Raw genomic sequence first — 20,963 nt, 5'->3', positions numbered from 1 at the left:
AGAAGACCTCACTGGTTGAAAGGCTGTTCAACACTTGCACAAAATGAAACCTGTTTGACCATCTCTGTCTATCACAAACATAAACATGGCGACAGAGATGATTCACTTAAATGACTTCAACTTGACTGGTAATATCTTGACACATTTCGCTGCGGGGGGTATCACTTACACAGCTCTTAAAAAGTAAGTTTAAAAAAAGGACACAGCAACGACCGTGGACTGAAGATTTATTAGAAAGATTCCCTAACCATCTCTTGGAAGTCAAATTTCCATGTTCTTTGCAAACTCAGTGAGAAATTGCCTTCTTGACGTGATGCTCATTTATCTCCCCTCACTCTGTGTTCTTTCAGGGCTCCTTTTGCATCATTTGCTGGGTAGTATGAGCCCGATTTAAACATTTCTGCATTTGTGCTGTTGCCAGAGACTGTAGTGATTTAGTGAATCAGGCATGCATCATTCATGTTTGTTCCCTCTTTTCACTGCATATGATTTTAAGGAGAAATAAAAGGCAAGAGGGAGCCAAGGGTACAACTTGCCTCAGTAAATGCTTTTTAGGAGGGGCCCTGTCCATTGATGGATCAGGTTATGAGAATTTGAGCTTGACTCAGTAATATTTAACATATATTTTCATCTGCATTCAGAAAAAAAAAGGCTTTTGTTGTAGCATACTTACTTGTGCCATTTTATTCTCAACGTACAGGATGTTCTATGTAAGCAAAGCTCTAACTATTCATCATTGTATGTAACAGAAGTATGAAGGCATTTGAATACTTCTGTATTCATGTATACTTCTGTAAATGACTAACAGTATTTCTAGGCCAGGAGTCTAACATTCAGATTTTCAATAACTACCCGAACTGAGAAGCTGGCAAAAAGTTTGTCTAGATTTTCTCCTGTACTCTTTTCCAGTACCCCATTCCACTAAAAACATAGTTTGCGATTGCAATTTCAGAACATTTTCAACCAGCTCTTAGACTTCAGGGATGAGAACCATATCAGGGTTTCCTTTGCCTTTCTCTATCTGGTGAACTGAGCATCAGGTAGTTTTGTTCTCTTTGGACCTTTGTGAAGAAAACTTAAAAATCTTAACTTTTCTAAGCAGTCATTAGATATTTAATCCCAGTCTCCAGACAGGTTTTTGTCTTGGCTGTTTTGGCAAAAATTCTATGATGTGGTAGAGAAGAATGTGGCCACCTTCGCTACTGCCAACTACGTGTTATTCTCATTCAAAGGTGGGGACCTTATTATTTATCTACCGTCTGTGCCCACAGATCCTTAAACTTTCTGCCTTAGCTAAAGGAGTATCTTTCAACAATGCCCATAAACAACTTCTGGTTTCAAATTCATACATCTACTTGAGAGCAAAGATAGGTGACTGTCTCCTACATGTGTCTCTACCTGAACAGTAGGTGGGATGGCTGGGACATTTCCGTGTATCACAGTTAAGGGAGACTTACTCCTGGGTATAAATATAGACTATCCAGAAGAACAACATATAGATTTAAATATATAGAGTGGCACGATGTAGGTGCTAATAATTATAGTGAGAGACTGTACATATAAAACCCATACATCAGTACCTGTGCAACCAAAATTAACAGATCTATAGTGCAGATCCCAGAAGACATGATTTAAACACCTAAACACAGAAGTCACCTCCCAACACTCGGAGGGGGCTGTGGACATGATGCTCAACAACACGAGAGATGTGTCAAGAAACAGGCAGACCGTGCTGTCCCGTGGGCAGGGTTGGGAAATCTTTCCCACGCAGTTCTGCTAACAAACCTCAACTCTCTTCATCTTTCAAATACTTCACTCTGGCCTCTTGTGCAGAGCTGCCAATAGTACAGTCTACACGGTACCTCCTAGTAGTGAAAGGACAGAGTGTTATCACACAGTATCTTTTTAACTCTCACTTTGCAGTCATTCACTAATACTCGTATCTTGGTGAGAAATCGAACCCTTAGAAAAATACAGGCCTATTTTTATTCCCCAGTTAATAAATTGCAGGCAATTATAACCTGTGTACAGTCATGATAACACACTTCTAACATTACACTAGAGACAGATTTGAGGTAGAAGCGCATGGCATCTCCCATTCCCAGACGAGAAGGTTTAGTTTATTTTCATCCATCACCAGAGTAAAGGTTCAACAGATCCCAGAGACAGAAGCATGACTCAAGGAGATAACTAAAATATTTGTAATTTGAGGTCCCTGTAGGTATTTGTATCTTTCCTGGACAAGCATGAAGGTCCAGGTAAAGCTGTGTTTAGCTGTGTACGGGTATATGTGCACACATGCATGTGTTCACATAAGCGGGGAGGAATTCAGTTGGAAAATATGTGAACATCTCTATTTGAAATGTTTTAGGATTTTGTCAGGATATAGCAATAAGACTTAGAAAGAAGAGCATTTTTCTGGATTGGCCATGGGATGCCTAATGGAATACTGTATAATATCTAAAATGGAACTAAAGACCTAGGTTTAACTAACTGAATCCCAGTTACAGCGTTTGGCAAAGAGCTGTTGTCAGGAACTGAAAATGGTAGAGATAGGGGAAGTAGAACAGGAATGAGGGAACTGGATACCTTGAGATGTCTGGGGATCTGTCACCGACATTGGTACCACGTATCTGTTCGTCCATACTCTTGTTTCCACGTGGTTTTATGCTTCCACTTATGGAAGGAACCAAAAGAGCAAAACCGGGACAGATGACAACAAGCTAAGGCTAATAAAAAGAACTGAGAAGAAAAGAAGAGGGAAAGTTTAGCATGGCAAATGGTGTCGATTCCCCCTCACAGCTAGTGCACTGCTTGAGCCTGATACAATCTTTTCACTTTGAGCCTGTCAGTCTATCTGTGCTATCAAATAAGACATATCTCAGCTTAATGCACAGCCTGCAATGAAGGGAGTGGATTAGGCCTCTGGAGATGATGACTAACAAGTTAAAATTAAACTTTTTTTCAGTTGGGCTGCAATGACCTATTTATACAATTTCTTTCTTGCTAGCTAGCTTTTTTTTTTAACATTACAAGATGTACCTGGCCTCTCTCATCTCTCTCTAAACTGTCTCCCTGATGTCCTGATCGCTCTCTGATCTATTTCTCTATCTGCTGGGTGGATGCTAATATGACATATCCAACCTCTAAAACAAACCATTTATTTTGAAACTTGGCTGTGTCAGAGTATTTGATGCGTCAAACATTAAAATGAATGTATATTTGGATATTGGGTACATCATGTCTTGATATTAAATTATCTCCTGAAAGGTGGATTGATTTTTAAACTGGCAGGATATATGTATTGCTTCCTTGAATCTCTAGTATGAAGCTAGACATGAGGGGGGACTAGGAAAGGTTCTCTATGAAGCAGAGACAGAATTGCTCAAGGGCTATGAGTGTTTTCTTTATATTAATAAATTCTTTTTTGTGCTTAAGGAAAGAGATTCTGTCATTCTCTTCCATTATTATGTGACAATAATACATTAATCTTCTATGAGAGATACTTATCCTAGAGATAATATTTAATTAATGTGCAAAGAAGGAAGTTTAAGTGAAAAAGGTACTTTAAGAATCATATATATTTAATAACATTGGCATAGATATTTCAAAGTCCTTTTTTTCTTTTTGATATCTGGGCGATTTGCATACATACATGCTGAAGCCTAAGACTGTCAGTATCTGAAGAAAAATGACAAACCAAGATATACTTTTAGAAAGATAGATTGAGTGTCCATTCATGGCTAGGACTGTGATTTTTTTCTGCTTGAACTTTCCCTGCCACTGTTCACAGATGCAATGCATAGGAAAAGACATCGCACAATTCTTCGCAATACTCCAGATTCAAACGAGAAGACGGAGAATCTTCCTCTTACAGGACAACTCCTGCTCAGTGTGCTACTTGGAAGTTTGTGGGTCTGCATGTAGAAGCCTATGGGTCTGCATCTGGCTAGTTATCACGACGAATGCTACATAAATACAACTCAGTTGACTCAGTTGTTGGCTTACTATCAAAGGAGTCAATCGAGTACTCCTGCGATTTTCTCCTCTTCGTGTGGAGACTACTTGGGGAAGACATATTTTTTCATTTTCTAAATCTTCACAAGACATTGCTAAGATATCTGGACTTCTCATCCTTTCAGATACGAAACAAATACTGACTGCACTGCAATCAGGGTAGCCCCAAATTTCCTCTCCTCATCTGTATCTCTAAGGCATTGACATAGAGGTGTCAAGGCTGCAGCCCAACAAGAAAGCCAATGGCCTTCATTTGTGCATGAAGACTTATGGCTTCTAAGAAATTCCAGACCTTCCCAAAATAACAGCAGTGCTTTACCAGTGAGTCAAGGACTTTAAATATTTATCATTTTACATTAACTTCCACTTTTGACAGAGTAATCTGGCTTTTTTTCCCCCTTTGCCCAAATAGCTGTTCTTGGTTTTCTTTTTTCTGATATCAATGCCAGTTGAGCAGGAAGTAAAACTCTGACACGGGGGAAAAAAAAAATTGATATATACAGGATAAATTAGATAAAATCTAAATAAAACTAAACACCATATTACACAAAGAATTATAATCTGGTTTTTTTCAGAAATGATGAGGAACATCTGGAAAGATAAGCCAAACGAACTGTCAGATTTGGTCCACTGTTTCCTTTGCTTACCTACAGCTTTCCTATACCCAGCATTCCCTCATAAGAAGCTTTGGACAGTCTAAAGGAGAAATCCTGAATTAAAAATAGTCTTGAATTCCACTTTAATGTGAATTTCTCATACAGCAGGGTTTTCATCATCTCTGGTTGGACAATGAAGTGGCCTCAAATTGTTCTCAATTTTGTCAACTCTTGAAGGCATGCAGTGATGCGATAGTCCTGAGCATGACACTTACACTGCCGGGGAAACACGGGCAATATAGAAAGCACATTTCTTGGCACCATCTACATGCATCACCTCTGTCCACTGCTTTGCTTATGTCATCTAAAAGAATTTTCAGTGAACTTTGAAAAACTTCTGCTTTTGCCTTCAAATTCTATGGTCTAGTTCTCAGGAATCTAAATGGCCACCTAATGCTCTTGGATGAAAGCTAAAACTGCCAAATTCAGTCTTTCAGGATAACAATGGTCAAACCTTCTCTGTGCGCAGCAGAGTTTGTTTTTGGGGAAAGGTCAAGGACTTGGAATGAATTCCAACAGTAGCTGAGGAACATTCTTGGGTTTATCACCTCTGGCTTCACCACATTCTGCTGCAAAAGCTAAGTACATTTCTGTTACCTGCCCTTCTCTAATGCAAATATAAGCAACTTGCATCTCTAAGAAACCCCTTCATAAAGATTTTTAAATCCAGATGAAAACAAAACCTTAAAAAGAAAGTGAAACAAACAAAAAAATTCCTGGCAAAGACTGACAAAACATAATGCCCTCATCAAACACGCAACTCTCTTCTACAAGCTTCTCCTGGGAGGAAGACCAATTTGTGACAGTCACTAGTCATGTTTCTTAATGCGTTACTGGAAGGTGATAAGATCGGATGATAAAGAGAGCAGTGTAAGAACCTCCACAGAGCAGGAAGATTTCATTGACTGTGATGTGTGTCACTGGTGATAACAATGAAAATTTGCCATGCTTATAACCACATCACGATGCTAAAATGAACAGATTATAGGAGTGGTAGGTGCTTCATTTAGTTACTAGTTAGCTTTCATGAAAATGGTAGGTGAGCTGAACTAGTACTTACTCTGGTTTTCTCCTCCATGCAAAAGTAATTGGGAAGGCAATTACAAAAGGACAGGTATGTCTTGTATTTCTGACTTGAAATAATTAATTTAGATTAGTGAGTAACATTTTCAAAAGTACCTAAATGCTTCAGGCTTTTAAGACTCCCTTCAAAGTATATTTACTCCACATAATACAGCGTGCTACCAAGACCCCAGAGCTAGTAACTAATGAGCTAGATCCTACGTCACCTTGTTAAGAAGCAGAATTAATTAGTAGAGCCCTAGCACCATATTCACCATATTACCAAGGTTTCTGGCTTCTGGGATCTGTGCTGGTATGGTTTATATGTGAACATATAAACGTACTGCCTCTTGGAGGTTGCTTGCAATGCTCCATTACAGTGCATAGATGTGCCTTCAAACACTATGACTGGTAATATCGACCGAAGGAAGCTCAGGCTCTTACAGGTACGTAAGCTGCTTTTGAAAGTACGACTTGGACACCTCTGAAAGAATCTATGTCGGAGATACAGCACCTTGGCAGAGACCCAGGCGAGAGGCTACAAATCTGAAGTGTGAAGCTCAAAGTAAGATTTGTTGTAAGCTAGATGAAATAAATTTTGGAGGCTTTTCTGGATAGCTGCTGATCATTTTCAAGCTGGAAGATATTTCAATACACAATTATCCTTTCCTTGGTATCTGACTGGAGACTTCAGTTGTGATCCAGTATGGCTCTAGTATGTGTTTTGCAGTAAGGAAAAATTCCACACTTCTCTTAAATAACAGCGTTCCATTTGCAGTTCCTGTTTGCACGAATATTATTTGACATACCCGCTCTTGTCCTGGTAGCTTTTTGAGAATATAAGAGCCTTCTCTACTAGAGGTTTGACTTCAGCTCATCAGCCAGTCTTGAACTGCTCCTTCCTACTACTCATTTTCCTGGAGCTTTGGAGAAAAGTGGTAGTGCTTCTACTTTACAGCCAGACTCTTTGTCCAAGTAGGTTGTGAGCTGGCTATACTGCGTTTTTGCAACATTTTTGCAATGGTTGGTTCTTTGGATAATTAATTTTTGAACTTTTTTTTACCCTGCTCTTTTTTTTATCCTATGAGAAACTTAGATTCCCTCTGTTAAATACGGTGGCACAAGGGTGGTTCTGACCTTCTTGTTGTTATGAGGCTATTTGAATATCACTTCTCCATCTTGCAGATGGTAACTGTTCTAAATTTCTAAATTGATATGGATTTCACAATTATGGATATCCAAAATTTATCAGTGATCTCTGCCTAAAACGGACAAAACAGACCAGCCAGCTCTTGTTTAATTTTTGTATAATTACCCTCACTCTCTGCCCCTGTCCATTTCAATGAAACTACCAATTTGCATGACCTGAGTTTGGTCCATACATTTTTACATTTATGCCACTGTGGCTAAAACTGAGGTTAGATAAATAGTACAGTAAAATAAAGACACAGTCAGCAAAAGTATGTTAAAAGAATTATTTGTCTTTTGATTCAAATTCACATGGGAGGTAATTAAACAAACAGCCGCCTCTACATTTAGCTGTGGGGAGAGGAAACCGATGGAAAAAAAAAAAAAATCTACCCTTACAACTGACCTTTTCTCATAATATGTGCCCTTTTCTTCCTGCAAACAGCAGAACTACATGTATTCAGCCAGTGAAACTTTGAGGAGGAAAACAGAGAGTCAGACTCCACCCAGAAGAAATTCAATATATTTATATGAAGGTCTGTCAAAACAGATTCTCTTGGCAAAGGGTTTTTCAAGGAGCATTCTTAAATGCTAGTATTATTTGAGTGTTACAATCCCTCTCTCTTTCCTCTCCCTTAAAATGTTCCTCTTCTATTATCTCAGGCTTGTAATGAAATTTCCTTAATATATACTATTCTGATATGATCAACTCAGATTTCTGTCAATCTTAGCCCTGGGAAGACACTGTTAGTCACTATTTAAACAATTATTGTGTAGATTTTTGTGACCGCTGTTAGATGCTGCGAGGGCTAAACCACTCATGGTTAGCACGTATTAGAGCTGCATAGCTGAAACAGATGAAGCAACAATAACAACTGTTAACGAGAAACGGCTAATGGACATCACAGACCTGGAGAACAGTATGAACTGCAGATATTCAGAAGGACTTTGAGGAATGTTACATACTACGTGGCTTTGGGCCTCCTCAAACTTCTGGGAGAGTTAAAACAAACGAACAAAACCAACAAATGATTAACATCCTCCTCTTAATTCCCACGAGGAGGCCCACCTTGCACTCCCATTGATAGCTGCCAATTTTATTGGTTAGTGTAAAAGAAAAACTAGACCACGTGCCAGTCTCTACGTATCTTCTTGGAGCTGACTACTAATGAGACAACGCTAAGTTTTCCCAGCTCTTTGTATTGACCTGTAGCTTCCAAGAGATACTTGCATCTATGGTTTAAGAGAACTCAAAGTTTTATAAGCAACTTTGTGGATACATACTCATTTGCTCATCGTAGCGTACGCTGCCAGCAAGAAAAAGGAAGAACAATTATAGAGTTGAACGAGAGGGTAAAACAAAGTAATGTATCAGTCCCTTTGGTTGTATCTACACACAAAATTATACTGTTGTCACTGAATATGTACTTCACTGATGGAACAGAAAAAGTGTAAATCCCTGTAAAGGTATACATTTCAGTATTAGAATATCTTATTTCTATTTAGCTGAAACCTGCTCATAATCAGCTAAAATGAAACCAAAACGAAAAGGCAAAAAAGAAAAAAATATTGGGCTCTCCACACACTTTTTTCTCATCTGTTTAACTCAACTGCATTAAAATCTACCTTAGAATTTAAAAGTGTATTTTCTTTTAGAGGGGAGATAGCCCCAACTGAACATCATCAGAATAGAAAGAAAATGCTACAATCACCTTTTTCCACCCCATTTTGTAATTAGCTCACCCTCCAAAAGAAGGCGATGGCCTTGTCTATGGGCAGGGAGAGGTCCTAGCACTGTAGTCTACCATATATTTTCCAGATTGGGGCCTTGGCCACTTTAGCTAAGACAAGACAGCTGCTACACTTACCATTATAAACACAGTTTGCAAGTAATTCTTACCACTTCAGAAAAAAAGTAGTTCCAGAAAACGGTGAAAATAATAGCAAATACACGTACACTTTGGGAAGACGGAAATTTCCTTTGGAATCAAAGATACTTTAGTGCTTTCCAAGCCAGTCCACAATGAGGACAATGCTATTTTTTAAAATCCTAGTCCCTGTTTTTATTGCACATGACATATTACATTGTACCGTACAGTATGTGGTGATGAGAAATTCCCGGCTTATTTAATTGTGATCCTTCAACGAATTTGAAAGGGAGCGCTTTATTTCCATTTCTTTAATTTACTAGTTCTTTAGATGATGATTTTATTAACCCTTGTATTTGAGAACTGATGCTTAACAAAAAGAGAAGAAGAAAAAAAAAAAAAGGCCCTTGGCAGTATTGTGAAGGCCTGGAACTGAATAATGCACTTTAATAATGAGGGATAGAGCTATGGCTTTTGCTGATGGCTGTGACCGGCTCTGTGACCTGATTATGTCGCAGAGTGTCAGCAGCTGAGACACTACAAAAGGGAGCGCATCCCATCAAATCTATCTCCATTGTAATCACTCGCGCCGCTGAGAGGCTTGTTAGGAGCAGGGAATCCATCAGGCCTCATTAGCACCATTTACCATCAAGAAGCTCAAAGAGCAAACGTGTACCCTCTCATCAGAATAATGAGAACCAAAGTACTCCTATTATCTAATTGGATCAACAATGCCTCTCTCTCTATTTAGTGTCCTGAGCTACTTGTGGGCTACAACTCTCAAAAATTAGTTATTTTTTGTTAATTGCCAGGGTGGAGCTGTGCTCAAGGTTTCTCATACACAGAAAGTTTTCACATCTAAAGAGCAAGGCATGGGCACAATGAAGCCCCAGTTCCTCCAAGGGCATTCTTAGATTATACTGATACCATCCCAATTAAATTCACTGTTCAATTAAAGTATGTACTGTACAATTAGCCCATAATTACTTATTTTTTCCTATTAACCTACCAGGAAATAGAATGTATTGCCCTCTTTAACTGCAAGACAGTTCATAATGCCAACTCTTATCATGCTACTTTTTTTACGCTTCATGGTAAAATGTTATTTCGCAATTGCTGAATTAGGATACTAAATGTACTCAGCACCTGTACTTAAAATGTATTTGATGCTGTTGAAGTCAAGGAACTTATACAAATGCAACTGATGACAATTAAGCGCTATGTTTTAGGTAAGTAGGAAGCTGGCCTGGAGGTAGCACTTACGGAAACCAGAGGCATGAACCTTGCTTCCACATTTCTGTGGTTCATCTCTTCACAAAGATTAAGAAAGCAGCCAAAACACACACTTCATGTACTTAATAGACATAGTAAAACCCGCTCGAAACTCCTGATATTTTCTTTCATTTGCAACAACAGAGCAAAAAAGAGAAATGTCTGGTTGTTAAATTTGTAAAGAACTCAAGTGCAGCAACAGTACTAGGACCCTACTATAAGGGCAGGCTGAAGCCAAGTGGGTAGACAGCTTCTCTTTGAAATCAGTGTATCTACTGACAGGGTGGAATCTAGCAGTTCTGCTACCTTAGCCTTTACATTGAAGATATGAAAGCCCAATGCTGTAAACGCTTTCTGGAAAGTGCCGAGGGCAAACAGAATGTAAACGGCGTTATATGGGCCAACAGCTCTTCATAATGTGCCTCGCAAAGCAAAAATTTGATTTAGAGTCCTCTACCTGTAGTATAACAAATTAATCAGGTGATCTAATCATATTCTAATCATATTATTCCAATGGATTGGATCTCTTTGCTCCAGTGGTCTTGGGGAGCTCTGGTATTACAGATCATACTACCATCCAAAGCAAAAAAAAAAAAATTATCATACTATAATTGTGAATTCAATAATTAAATTAATAATAAATATATTGTGTAAATTATTGTTAATATATATTATTTTGTTACTGTGATTGTAAGAACTCACAGAGTACTGGGAATTAAGGCCATGCCATACATCATTTAAAAGATCGTTTCCCTAAATTTGCCATAGGATCTTGCATTTGACCTATAGCTTAATGTCTCCAGGGATTACTGATCACTATATATTTAGCTAGACAGATGGACATTTAAAAGCACTGGATTTCTGTAACAGAAGCAGCGTATAATTACAAAGATTGCACATACAAACAGCCTGGTAAGTCATCCAGCCTTATATTTGCAGGAGTGAATTTTGGGTGTCACACTTGTGATTCTTTGAAAGGGGCAATTTTCAAAGGGCAGATTCTTAACATACGATGGAAATTTCATTCCTACAAGTCCAAGCCCATCATTCAGAAACGGAGCATCCCGCATTACCATTTACTTATGCTCCCAGTTTTGAAGAAACATACCTTTCAGTTCTTGTTTAGCTGCTATAATTTTATTAATTTGCAGGGAATGTAATTTAATTTCTGGAATGTAGTTTAATTACACCGAAGAGTCCTGTTTTGTAGACAGATAGCTTCAGAAGGGTGCTCTAAGCAATATGGTTTATGCTGAATATTATAAAAGTGGGTGTTAGGTTATACTCTTATTATCAATACTTATCTGTATTGTGGCGGGGTCTGTGATACTGATTACAAACAAAGGAACGTTTGTAAAAACAATAATAAAAAGACAGCTCCTATTTAAACGAGCTAGGCAAACAGATAGATTCTGCAATTTTATCCAACAATAGGGAATATTCTTCCTTTCTCTTCTCTTTCTTTGCAACCTGTGGAATTATTGGACTTTACATTATGTGTGGAATAAACAAGACTCAGCCCCAGGGAATCTATAGTTTCATTCAGTGATATCTTCACAGCAGTATTTTTTTTAAAACATACAATGAATGGCCACACTTCGCTTATGTTTGCTGTGGAGAACACGTGAAGGGAAAACTATCAAAAAACTCGTCTGGGTTTATATCTTCAGCTCTTACGAGGAACATCTTCGGTGCCAGGTGCCTCATGTGAGTGGCAATGGCGAACCATTTCTGGAGTACAGATAGAAACAAGCAGGCTTCTAGGTTGGAGCTGATCTGACTATGAGTTATAGGTATTATAACCAACTTTTCTTCCAAACCAATACTCCATCCCTCCAGAAATCTTAATAGGCTTTTGAGAGCCTCCATTTAAAGCTGGCTGCATAAAATGATCCTTTGATGAAAAGGGATTGAAACAAGGGTTAAAGTAGACATTGAAAGGTTATTGTAGAGGGCACATTGTTCATACAATCCTCCTTTAATATGTGTGGTGTGCACCTGCGATAAGATGATTCATTAGATAAGGCCTCACTTTGACAAGCTCCATCGTTCAACCCTCGGGGTAGTGATGGAACAATTCTGCACCCACCCAGTAAATATAACAAGGTCAGCATTTTTTTTTCTGGGACTTGGATGGCGATAGTGAAGCTCAGGATGCATCTTTGTTTATGTGTTATGTTGAAAAAAAAAAAGGGGGGCTACTATAAAGTCTTGCCTTTTATTTTTTAATGGGCCAAAATAAAAAATGTTGCCCCTGTTCCAATTAAATAACATGGTGACAGAAAACTACAAGAAAAAAACATGCTCTTTATGGGGTTTTTTCCCCCATGGTAAACAGTAAAAGCAGAAACTAAACTTTAGATTCACGTATCATCCAAGCTGCATCATTTCAATAAATGTTTACCAGGGCCTAACATCCACATGAGCACTGTGGATATCACCGCGCACCCAACGGTGTAGCATTTAGAATAATGACACTGAAATTACTCAGATACCAGGCCCAGTCATAAGTTACACTGACAGATTTGTGGCAGTGACTGCATGTGAAACAAGTAGTTGTGTTAATTTTAGTCCTGCTAAATACAATAAAGAATGACAGTGGCCACAATCTGAAAGCTACTTAAGCACGCTGCATCAGTGGAATTATTTATACATTTATGGATTCAGATGAATATCTTTCTGCATCATATTAAAACTGAAACTGAAATAGGTTGCAACAAATAAACAGCTCCCAAACACAGATAACATACAATCTCTCTGAGACACACCATAAACATTGTTCAATTTTGTGTTTGGAAAATCTTCTTTAAAGCAAAAGTTTCTCCCAAATTTGCATTAAAGACATTGCAAATTGCCTAACTTAGTCAATCATCAAATGAGTAAGCCTTCCAGTTAAATCCATGCCAGATACTTCATTGCAATTTAAGTTGTGCTCCTTTACTTAAAACATTTAATACCTTTTTAGAAATGAAGTAATACAGAAATACTACAATTTTCAAAAAAGTGTAGTCTTAATAGTACAGGAGCACTTATATATACACCTTATAGCAGACAACTATATTAAAGTGGAAGAAGACAGCTGGTATGTTTGTTAAGAATCACAGGATTGCTTGACTTTTAAAATACTGTATTATTGCACTATTGCAATCTTTTCCAAAGGCTGAATTAAAATAAAACTAACCCTGAGCCTTTTCTGGCTTGGAAACACTTTCTAACAGTTCCTAACTTCCTCCCAGTTCTCAGACTTTCCATTTCTTACCTTGTCTGGCAAATCAATATTTATTTATCTTCAATATGTGCACTTCTAAATTGCTGTCATACAAGCGGAACTCATTTTTGTCCCAACATCAGCCTGCCATCAGAATTCACTGTTTGCTCCATCTTCTACTCACCTGTCCTTGTGCATTAGTGACGAGTTGACCTGTGACCCCCTGAAGACTGGAGAGGGCATTGCCAAAGGCCTGGGAGCTTGCTATTGAGCCCATGGCTGCTGCTGCTGCAGCCGCTGCTGCTTGACTTGCTAGCGGATTATTAACCAGCTGAAAAGAGAAAGAAAAGATCATGGTAAAACCCCCGACAAACACAGAAACACCAAGTGCGAACTGGAAAACATAAAAGCGATTGTGCTAACGTGGGTAAAAAACTGTCTGCTCCAAGAGCTTGAGTAGTTTTGAGAGGTTCTCTTTTCTGAGGCAGTGGTGTCTTTGACAATGAATGGTTTTAAAAAAATTCAGAGGAAATTCCATGTTAATATTGAAGACTAAAACTCTCTTTTTTTACCCTTTATTGTTGTGGGGTTTTTTGTTTTTAGTTATGCTTGATGTGTTTCTTTAGGTTCAACATCCTAATGCTCCAGGTGTAGCAGCTAATCCTGCTGTAAACAGCAATCAGTGAAAGATTAGCACCTGATTTGAATGGGAGTGGGATATTTACTTGGGGATATTCAGAACAGAGACTGTTTTACTAATGAACCCAGAAATGAGAAAAACCTGCAGATCCTTTGAATTTATATCATTAAAGAATTGGTCTCAACACCTAGATAAATCACAGCAGAGGACTCAACCCTGTGATTAAGTTCAGTAGAAATCGACTAAAAATTCAGAATTAATTTACAAAATATGATACTAGAGCAACTTGCCGCTTCTCAACTGCAAATGATTAGTTGCAGGACTCATAAATTTTCAGGAAGTGAGCTGTACTGCCCACTTCAGTTGGTTCTACCTGGGTGATCCATATAAAGCATAGAGCACAGGCATGGCTTTCACCTTCGGAGACTATGGGAATCCCAGAGAGGAACACTCCTATCAACACTTGGGTTTATCGAACATACCAAGTGTGTGCTCCTCTGTCAGAATCAAACGTCCTCTGGGAGGTGGCTTGTTCACTGGATTATTGAGAAGTTTATATTTTCTCATACTTTCCTGAGAATGGACAAGCTTTGAACCAAGCACACAGGGGCGATAGTGAAAAAAAAAAATTTAAAATAATAAAAAATGCTGTGAACCATTATCACTGGGACAGCTGTCCTGAGAACAACCAAACAAACAGTTCAACAGGCTGAAAAAGTATTTTAGAGTGGGTTTGCCCCCAAGAATCATTGCATTTTAGCAGAGCTTGCAAAATGCACATTAGCAGGGCAAAGTAGCCAGAAGTTTGAGGGAGAAAAAAATCTGGGGACAGCAAAGACATATTTTCTTAGATGAGGTGAAAAGGCTGAGGCTAACTCATAAAAGCTCAATGTTTGAACTGAAATTAGTAGGAGTTATAAGTCTTTCAACGATGAGTAAATTATCAGTCCTATAGAAACGGAGAGTCACAGACACCAGTAAGGGATGTACTCCACAGACAGGCTCTGCTTCAAAATAGGTTATAAAAAATTAATCAGTGATTAGTAGATGTTTTAAGCATGTTACAGATATGAGTAGTGTGTATGTTATAGATGTTTAGAAGCCCATCAGTAGAAGATGTCAGATATGGTTATAATCTATGCTTATAAGAAACCTACTTGTCTCTTGGACGTTGCAAAATCTACAACAATTGATTGGTCATACATTAAAACATCTATTAATCATTCATTAGCCCTTCATGAAGTATTTATAAATGGTACCTTGATATAAAGTGTTGCCTAAAGGGGCGCCTTGGGCACATCCAATCCCTCTAGAAATTGTAAAGTAAATAACTAAATAAAGATTAGTAGCAATGCTGGACAGAAAAGATGACATTGTTGGACGAAATATTTTGATTTGGAAAAAATTGTTATATGAATCTCCAAAACCAGTCTGCTGCACCCCACGGCAAGAAAATCAAGCAGGAATAAAACACAAAGGGGGAAAGTGCAATGGCTGCTTGATTAGCAGTCCTGATGAGCTGGGAAGAGAGCAGAGACAGGCACAATGACCAAGGTGAAGCTGGGTCCCTGAATGCAGAGTACAAGCAATTCCACTGACTGCGCGAGGTGGGAGCCCAAATGTAGTCGCGTGCGCTCCTCAGTCACTCGGGTGGCGGTGCCTGAGCACAGCAGCATGATGCCAGAGAATGCTATAGATAAAACTCATCACTTTTCTGCTCAAAACAGTGACATTTCTTTATTGTCCAGATCAGAAGCTGGTAAAACCTGCCTTTCCTCACTGCACTTCATGGGCAGCACTGGGACTTGGGAGTAATCCCCTTGTAGCTGGAAATACTTGGAGAAGGAAGGGGCAGCAGCAAGAGCGTAAGGCTTTCGGAAAAGGCCTTCTGTTGTCTTAGTAGGCACCAACAAATTACTACACCTGTGATCCTACAGCATCTGACTGTAGGTATAAATATTGCACAGTTACCCGACATCAGCTAATAAACTGCAGTAGCTGCTATAGTTTGTGGCTTCAGTTACGTATAGGGACAGTTACTCAGGGAGCAAAAGTTAGGTTGTGAATCTGGAAACTACAAAGGGTTAAAACCTTCTAAAAATCAGACTATCATCTCCTAGAATCTCCCTTCCATTTTTCTTGATCCAGTTTTCAAAACCCGCATTTTTTCAAATACAACAATAAAATTTAATTACAACAAACCCTGCAGACACTCAGGATTGCTTTCAGTTGCATCACAGAGATAAGCTACTTATTAAAAAAGATGGCAGAAGCTACAATATGCACAGGTACCCTGGGTAGTACCATGTTCCAGGAAAAATCACACTGAATGGGCCAGCTCGCAGGGTAAGAGACTTCCAAGTGCATATATAAACATCCCGATCTATTTTTAAGTCTGATTACAAAAGAGAAGATGCATTTTTCTTTGAGTGCTTTGGGAAATTGTTGACTGCAAGTTGCATTCTGTTAAATTGACCCCTTTTATATCATGTACAAATTGGGAAAGGAGAAATACACCTCATTTTATTATATCTGGACACCAAGGTAACTTCTGACATATTATATCTTGCTTTTACTTTAAAAATAAAATCTCTAACTTGAGAGGTTTAAGCCATTTCTCAGTTCAGGCTGGATCCCTGAGAACATTTATTGGCAGTATTAGTAAGAGATCCCACAAAGGGCTCTTCCCATTTTGTTTCTGTATTTAAATAATGATTTCACTTGGAAGGCTGAGGCCTTTGGAACTGTCAATTCCAGTGCCCGAATTTCTGCTCCCCCTCAAAACACCAGCCCTAGCAGCAGGTAACAGCTATCTTAGTTTAAAGTGACAGGCCAGCCATTGCAAGGACACTTCTGCTAATGACATGATTATTTGGAGAAGCCATCTTTATGTGGAAGAATACTGTAATAACCGAGTAGCTTCAGTACCTTTTTCTGACTTCCCAAAGCAGAGCTTTTAAAGGAAAAGCGTATGAAAGTTGTTCTGCTCTAACTCGGTGTAAAGCAGGAGCCGTTCCACTGCAGCAACAAGTAAAACTAACCCGTAAAATGACGGGGGATGAAACAGGCACTACTTTCAAGATCCTAAAACTGTGACATGTGAAGCGAGAGCTTCTAGGCTTAAGAAACAGTCTTCAAAAAGCACAATTTCAAGAAGAGTGTGGTAGAGTAAATGCTGCAAGCAGCTTCCTTCGGAGCCACAAATACTGTTTTCTTCTGGAAGAGAAACCTCTTCCTCTCTTTTTTCCAAAGCTACCTTAGTATCTCTCTAACCTACTGTGAGAAACTGATCAGGCGTTCGTGTATCGTTGAATACAAGATCAGATTTGATAGCCTACACAGCAATTTTACTTTTCTCTATAAAGGGTGCATCCTACTGAACTTTCACTCCCCTAGTTTGGAAATCAAAGAGCCAGTTTTACTCATTACAATATCACTCATTCAACAAATATTAAGAAAAATCTGAACTGTTTGACTGATGAAATGAAAAGCCAAGACATTTCAGGATGCCAGAGCACTGCATGAAAAAATGGGTATGTAACCTGAAAGGTAAGGTGACTCTATGTGGTGCTGGTATAAGAATAAAGTTAGATCCTGTGAGTTTTCTAAAGGACTTGTGAGAGAGGCTAAGAGTGAAGATACGCTGTCAGAATGCAGCAGAGGAGAATGGAGGGACGTATTGTGGAGTAAGAGCAGGCATAACCTCATTTTACAAAAAAAGTATCGGTGTTTTTCAGGAAGGCTGTTAAAAAAAATCAGATTTCTGGCTATCTCCTACAGATTAAATTAGTGTAGAAAAGCAGTATATTTGATTAGGGACCGACAGATCCTCAGTCTCTTATGTTCTCAGACAATCCTTTCTGTAGGGAACATCACACTACTAGATCAGCTACTGATTAGCTACTGAGAGTGTTTGCCTAAACCAGTGTTTTTCAAGGGAAAACTGAAAAATCCTTTGATTTAAAGAACTCCAAAAGTTAAGAATTCAGCAATGTCTCTCAATCAGAGACGCATGACATTTTTCCTTTCTATCCAGACTATGTGAAAAATGAACATAGAAATTAAATTTTTATTGACGTGGCGCTTGCTTTTGCAGGAATTTTTAACTGACAATCTACGTGAATTTTATCTGTGTTGATATTATAAGAGAATTACACATCAAAATCTATTGGGTTTCATTCCCATTATTTTACGTTGGCTTGTGAGACAGATTCTGGGTAGCAGTCACTTGGACTCAGGGAAAAAGACTGTTTCAAACTGCGAACGGGCTTCTGAGGATACTCTGGTACCTTCTTCTTTACTGTGACCAGCATTATCATCTGTATTGGGTGTAGGTGGCAATGTTTTGGTAGCAGGGGACCTGCAGAGGAGGAAGGGGGAAAAAGAAGAGAGAACGCAACAGAGGGAACACCAAGGTAAGAGAAAGGAGGAGGTGCTCCACAGCAGAGCAGGTATCTACACCGTAGCCCTTGAGCACCCCACACTGGAGCAGATGGATTTTTCCTGATGAGAACTGCGACCTGTGGAGAGCCCACGCAGGAGCAGGGGAAAAGTGTGAAGAGGAAGGAGCAGCAGAGAGGAACTGTTCTGGATACTCTCTGCACCACTCGGGGTGGGTAGAGGAGTCGGGAGTGAAGTCCAGTCTGGGATAGCGGGGAGGAAAGATCTCTTACTGTTTGGCTTTTTATTTCTCACTGCCTGAATCTATTTTAATTGGCAATAAATTAATTACCCCCAAGTTGAGTCCGTTTTGCCCATGACAGTGATTGGTAAACAGTCTCTCTGTCTTGATCCATGAGCTTTCCCATCCTATTTTCCCCCCCATCCCACTGAGGCAGTGAGCAGCTGGGTGGGCGTTTGGCTGTTACCCAAAGCTAACCCACCACACCATCCCATCCCAGGAACTGTAGACTATATCTAACAACAACAATATGAAAGTGTCTTCAATAACTTGAATCATAGAATCATAGAATCATCTGGGCGGGAAGGGACCTTCAAAGGTCATCTAGTCCAACCCCCCCCCGCAGTCAGCGGGGACACCCCCAACTAGACCAGGTTGCCCAGGGCCTCGTCGAGCCTTACCTTGAATGTCTCCAGGGAAGGGGCCTCAACCACCTCCCTTGGCAACCTATTCCAGTGCTCCACCACCCTCATGGTAAAGAACTTATTCCTAATGTCTAATCTAAATCTGCTGTTTTCCAGTTTAAAGCCATTACCCCTTGTTCTGTCATTGCCGGCCTTTGTAAACAGACTGTCTCCAGCCTTCCTGTAGGCCCCCTTCAGGTACTGGAAGGCCGCTATGAGGTCTCCCCGGAGCCTCCTCTTCTCCAGGCTGAACAACCCCAACTCTCTCAGCCTGTCCTCATAGCAGAGGTGCTCCAACCCCCTGATCATTTTCATGGCCCTCCTCTGGACCCTATCAGGTCCATGTCCTTCTTATATTGAGGGCTCCAGACCTGCACACAGTAATCCAGACATAGTACTCACAGTACTGAAGACGTAGAAGCATTCTAACTTTGATTTCTAAATATGAACCGATTGATGCAGAAGTACAATAACCCTGGAAGTCCCTAGAAGCTCTTCTGGCAAATTCTTTACATAGTATTAATGCTGATATTCCTAATTGTCTTCAATATGCATATGTACCTTGTACCAGCTGACAGCTCCCTGGACCTACATTAAATCTCAAAATCCCTAAAGGAATTTTTTAAAAGACACTGGAAAGACTGCTTCAACGTAATCCTGGGAAAGCACCTAGATACCACAGCGATGAGTGCCAAACAAATGTTTGCAATAATCAACAATAAGAAGACCACTTAGCATTTATATAGAATTTTGCAGCCAAATTTTTCAACTGTGGGTGTCTGAGCTCTGCTGGTTTAATTTATTTTTAGGGTCTTGAGCAAAAATAAGTCAAATTTTCAAAAAACATGCACATACCAAGAAAGCCAAGAGAGAATACACAGGTAACATAAAACAAAAGAAGTTCATTTTATCCAAAAAGATACTATGATCAAACATTTTGGGAACCCTGTGTGTTTTAGATATCAGTTAGAGATTTTTTTTTTAATTTTTGACCCTCCCCTCCCTTCTTTTTAGTTTACGTAATAGGATAATTACAACATTTAACTTTTATAAATGAACAACAGGGTAAAATGTCTAATAAAATGGCTGTCATGGAGCCTAATCATGCATAACTCTTTGAAAACATGGCCCAGCAGGCAAATGTTTGAAGCAAATCCCAAATTATGAAAAAAAATAACCTGTCAACATTTGTTATTTGTACAGTGCTGGGACATGATCAACCTATAAACTATACAATGTAGTTACAACATCCAGACTCGGCCAGTAATGATGCCTCGTTATTTGAAAACTGCCCAGGTCTGTATTTGCAAATAGTTGTAGATGGTAAGAGTTGCAAATAGGCTGCTTAGACAGACGTTTTAGTATATGCACATATATCAGATATTTATGTGCAGAATAGAGTGCAGAGACAAGGGTATTGGAATATCTGAAAGCACCGGCTTGCCAGGGACACTTAAAATATCTGGTTCTCACAGATACTTAATCTGCTCATTATATACATTTATTGTGGCTGAGCTATTTGCTGTCTAAGTCTATGCTGAATTTTCTATCAGGAGTAAGTACTGATAGTGGTATCACTGATGCGACATGACTTGATTCAATGCGAAGCGACGCGACCTGAGGTGATGGGAAGCACGCAGTGCTCATGTACGCCTTGATATGACATGGGGAGAGGAGGATGCACAAAATTTCTCACAGTATCTTTGTAAACAAGGTGCTGCTGGTCAAATCGGAACCAGCTGAAAAAACTACTATAACAATTTACAAAATAAAAGAAGGCATATTTTTAATAGAGCCATGGCAATGCAAATAAAGAGCAGTCATCATTCCCAGATCTCTAGGACCAAACTACTGGAGACATGAATAATGAAGAACACATTAGGGCACAGGCAAGGAGCCAGTGGAAACCATTCTATCCATTTGCATTTCTGCTCTGTTAGTGACAGACAGAAAAGAGAGGAAAAGGA

General features: G+C 39.2%; 1 protein-coding gene across 1 annotated transcript in view; it reads right to left on the bottom strand.

The window, feature by feature from the left end:
* POU6F2 (POU class 6 homeobox 2) overlaps positions 1-20,963 on the bottom strand; it is a 321,130-nt gene that overhangs the window by 42,816 nt on the left and 257,351 nt on the right. Inside the window, exon 6 of the mRNA XM_074146710.1 lies at positions 13,456-13,602. Within this exon, the coding sequence (XP_074002811.1) occupies positions 13,456-13,602 (147 nt within the window). The remainder of the gene's footprint in view (positions 1-13,455; positions 13,603-20,963) is intronic.

This window comes from Numenius arquata, chromosome 4 (genome assembly GCF_964106895.1).
Source record: "Numenius arquata chromosome 4, bNumArq3.hap1.1, whole genome shotgun sequence".
NCBI classification, from domain to species: domain Eukaryota; kingdom Metazoa; phylum Chordata; class Aves; order Charadriiformes; family Scolopacidae; genus Numenius; species Numenius arquata.
This window is presented reverse-complemented; position numbering and strand designations above follow the sequence as displayed.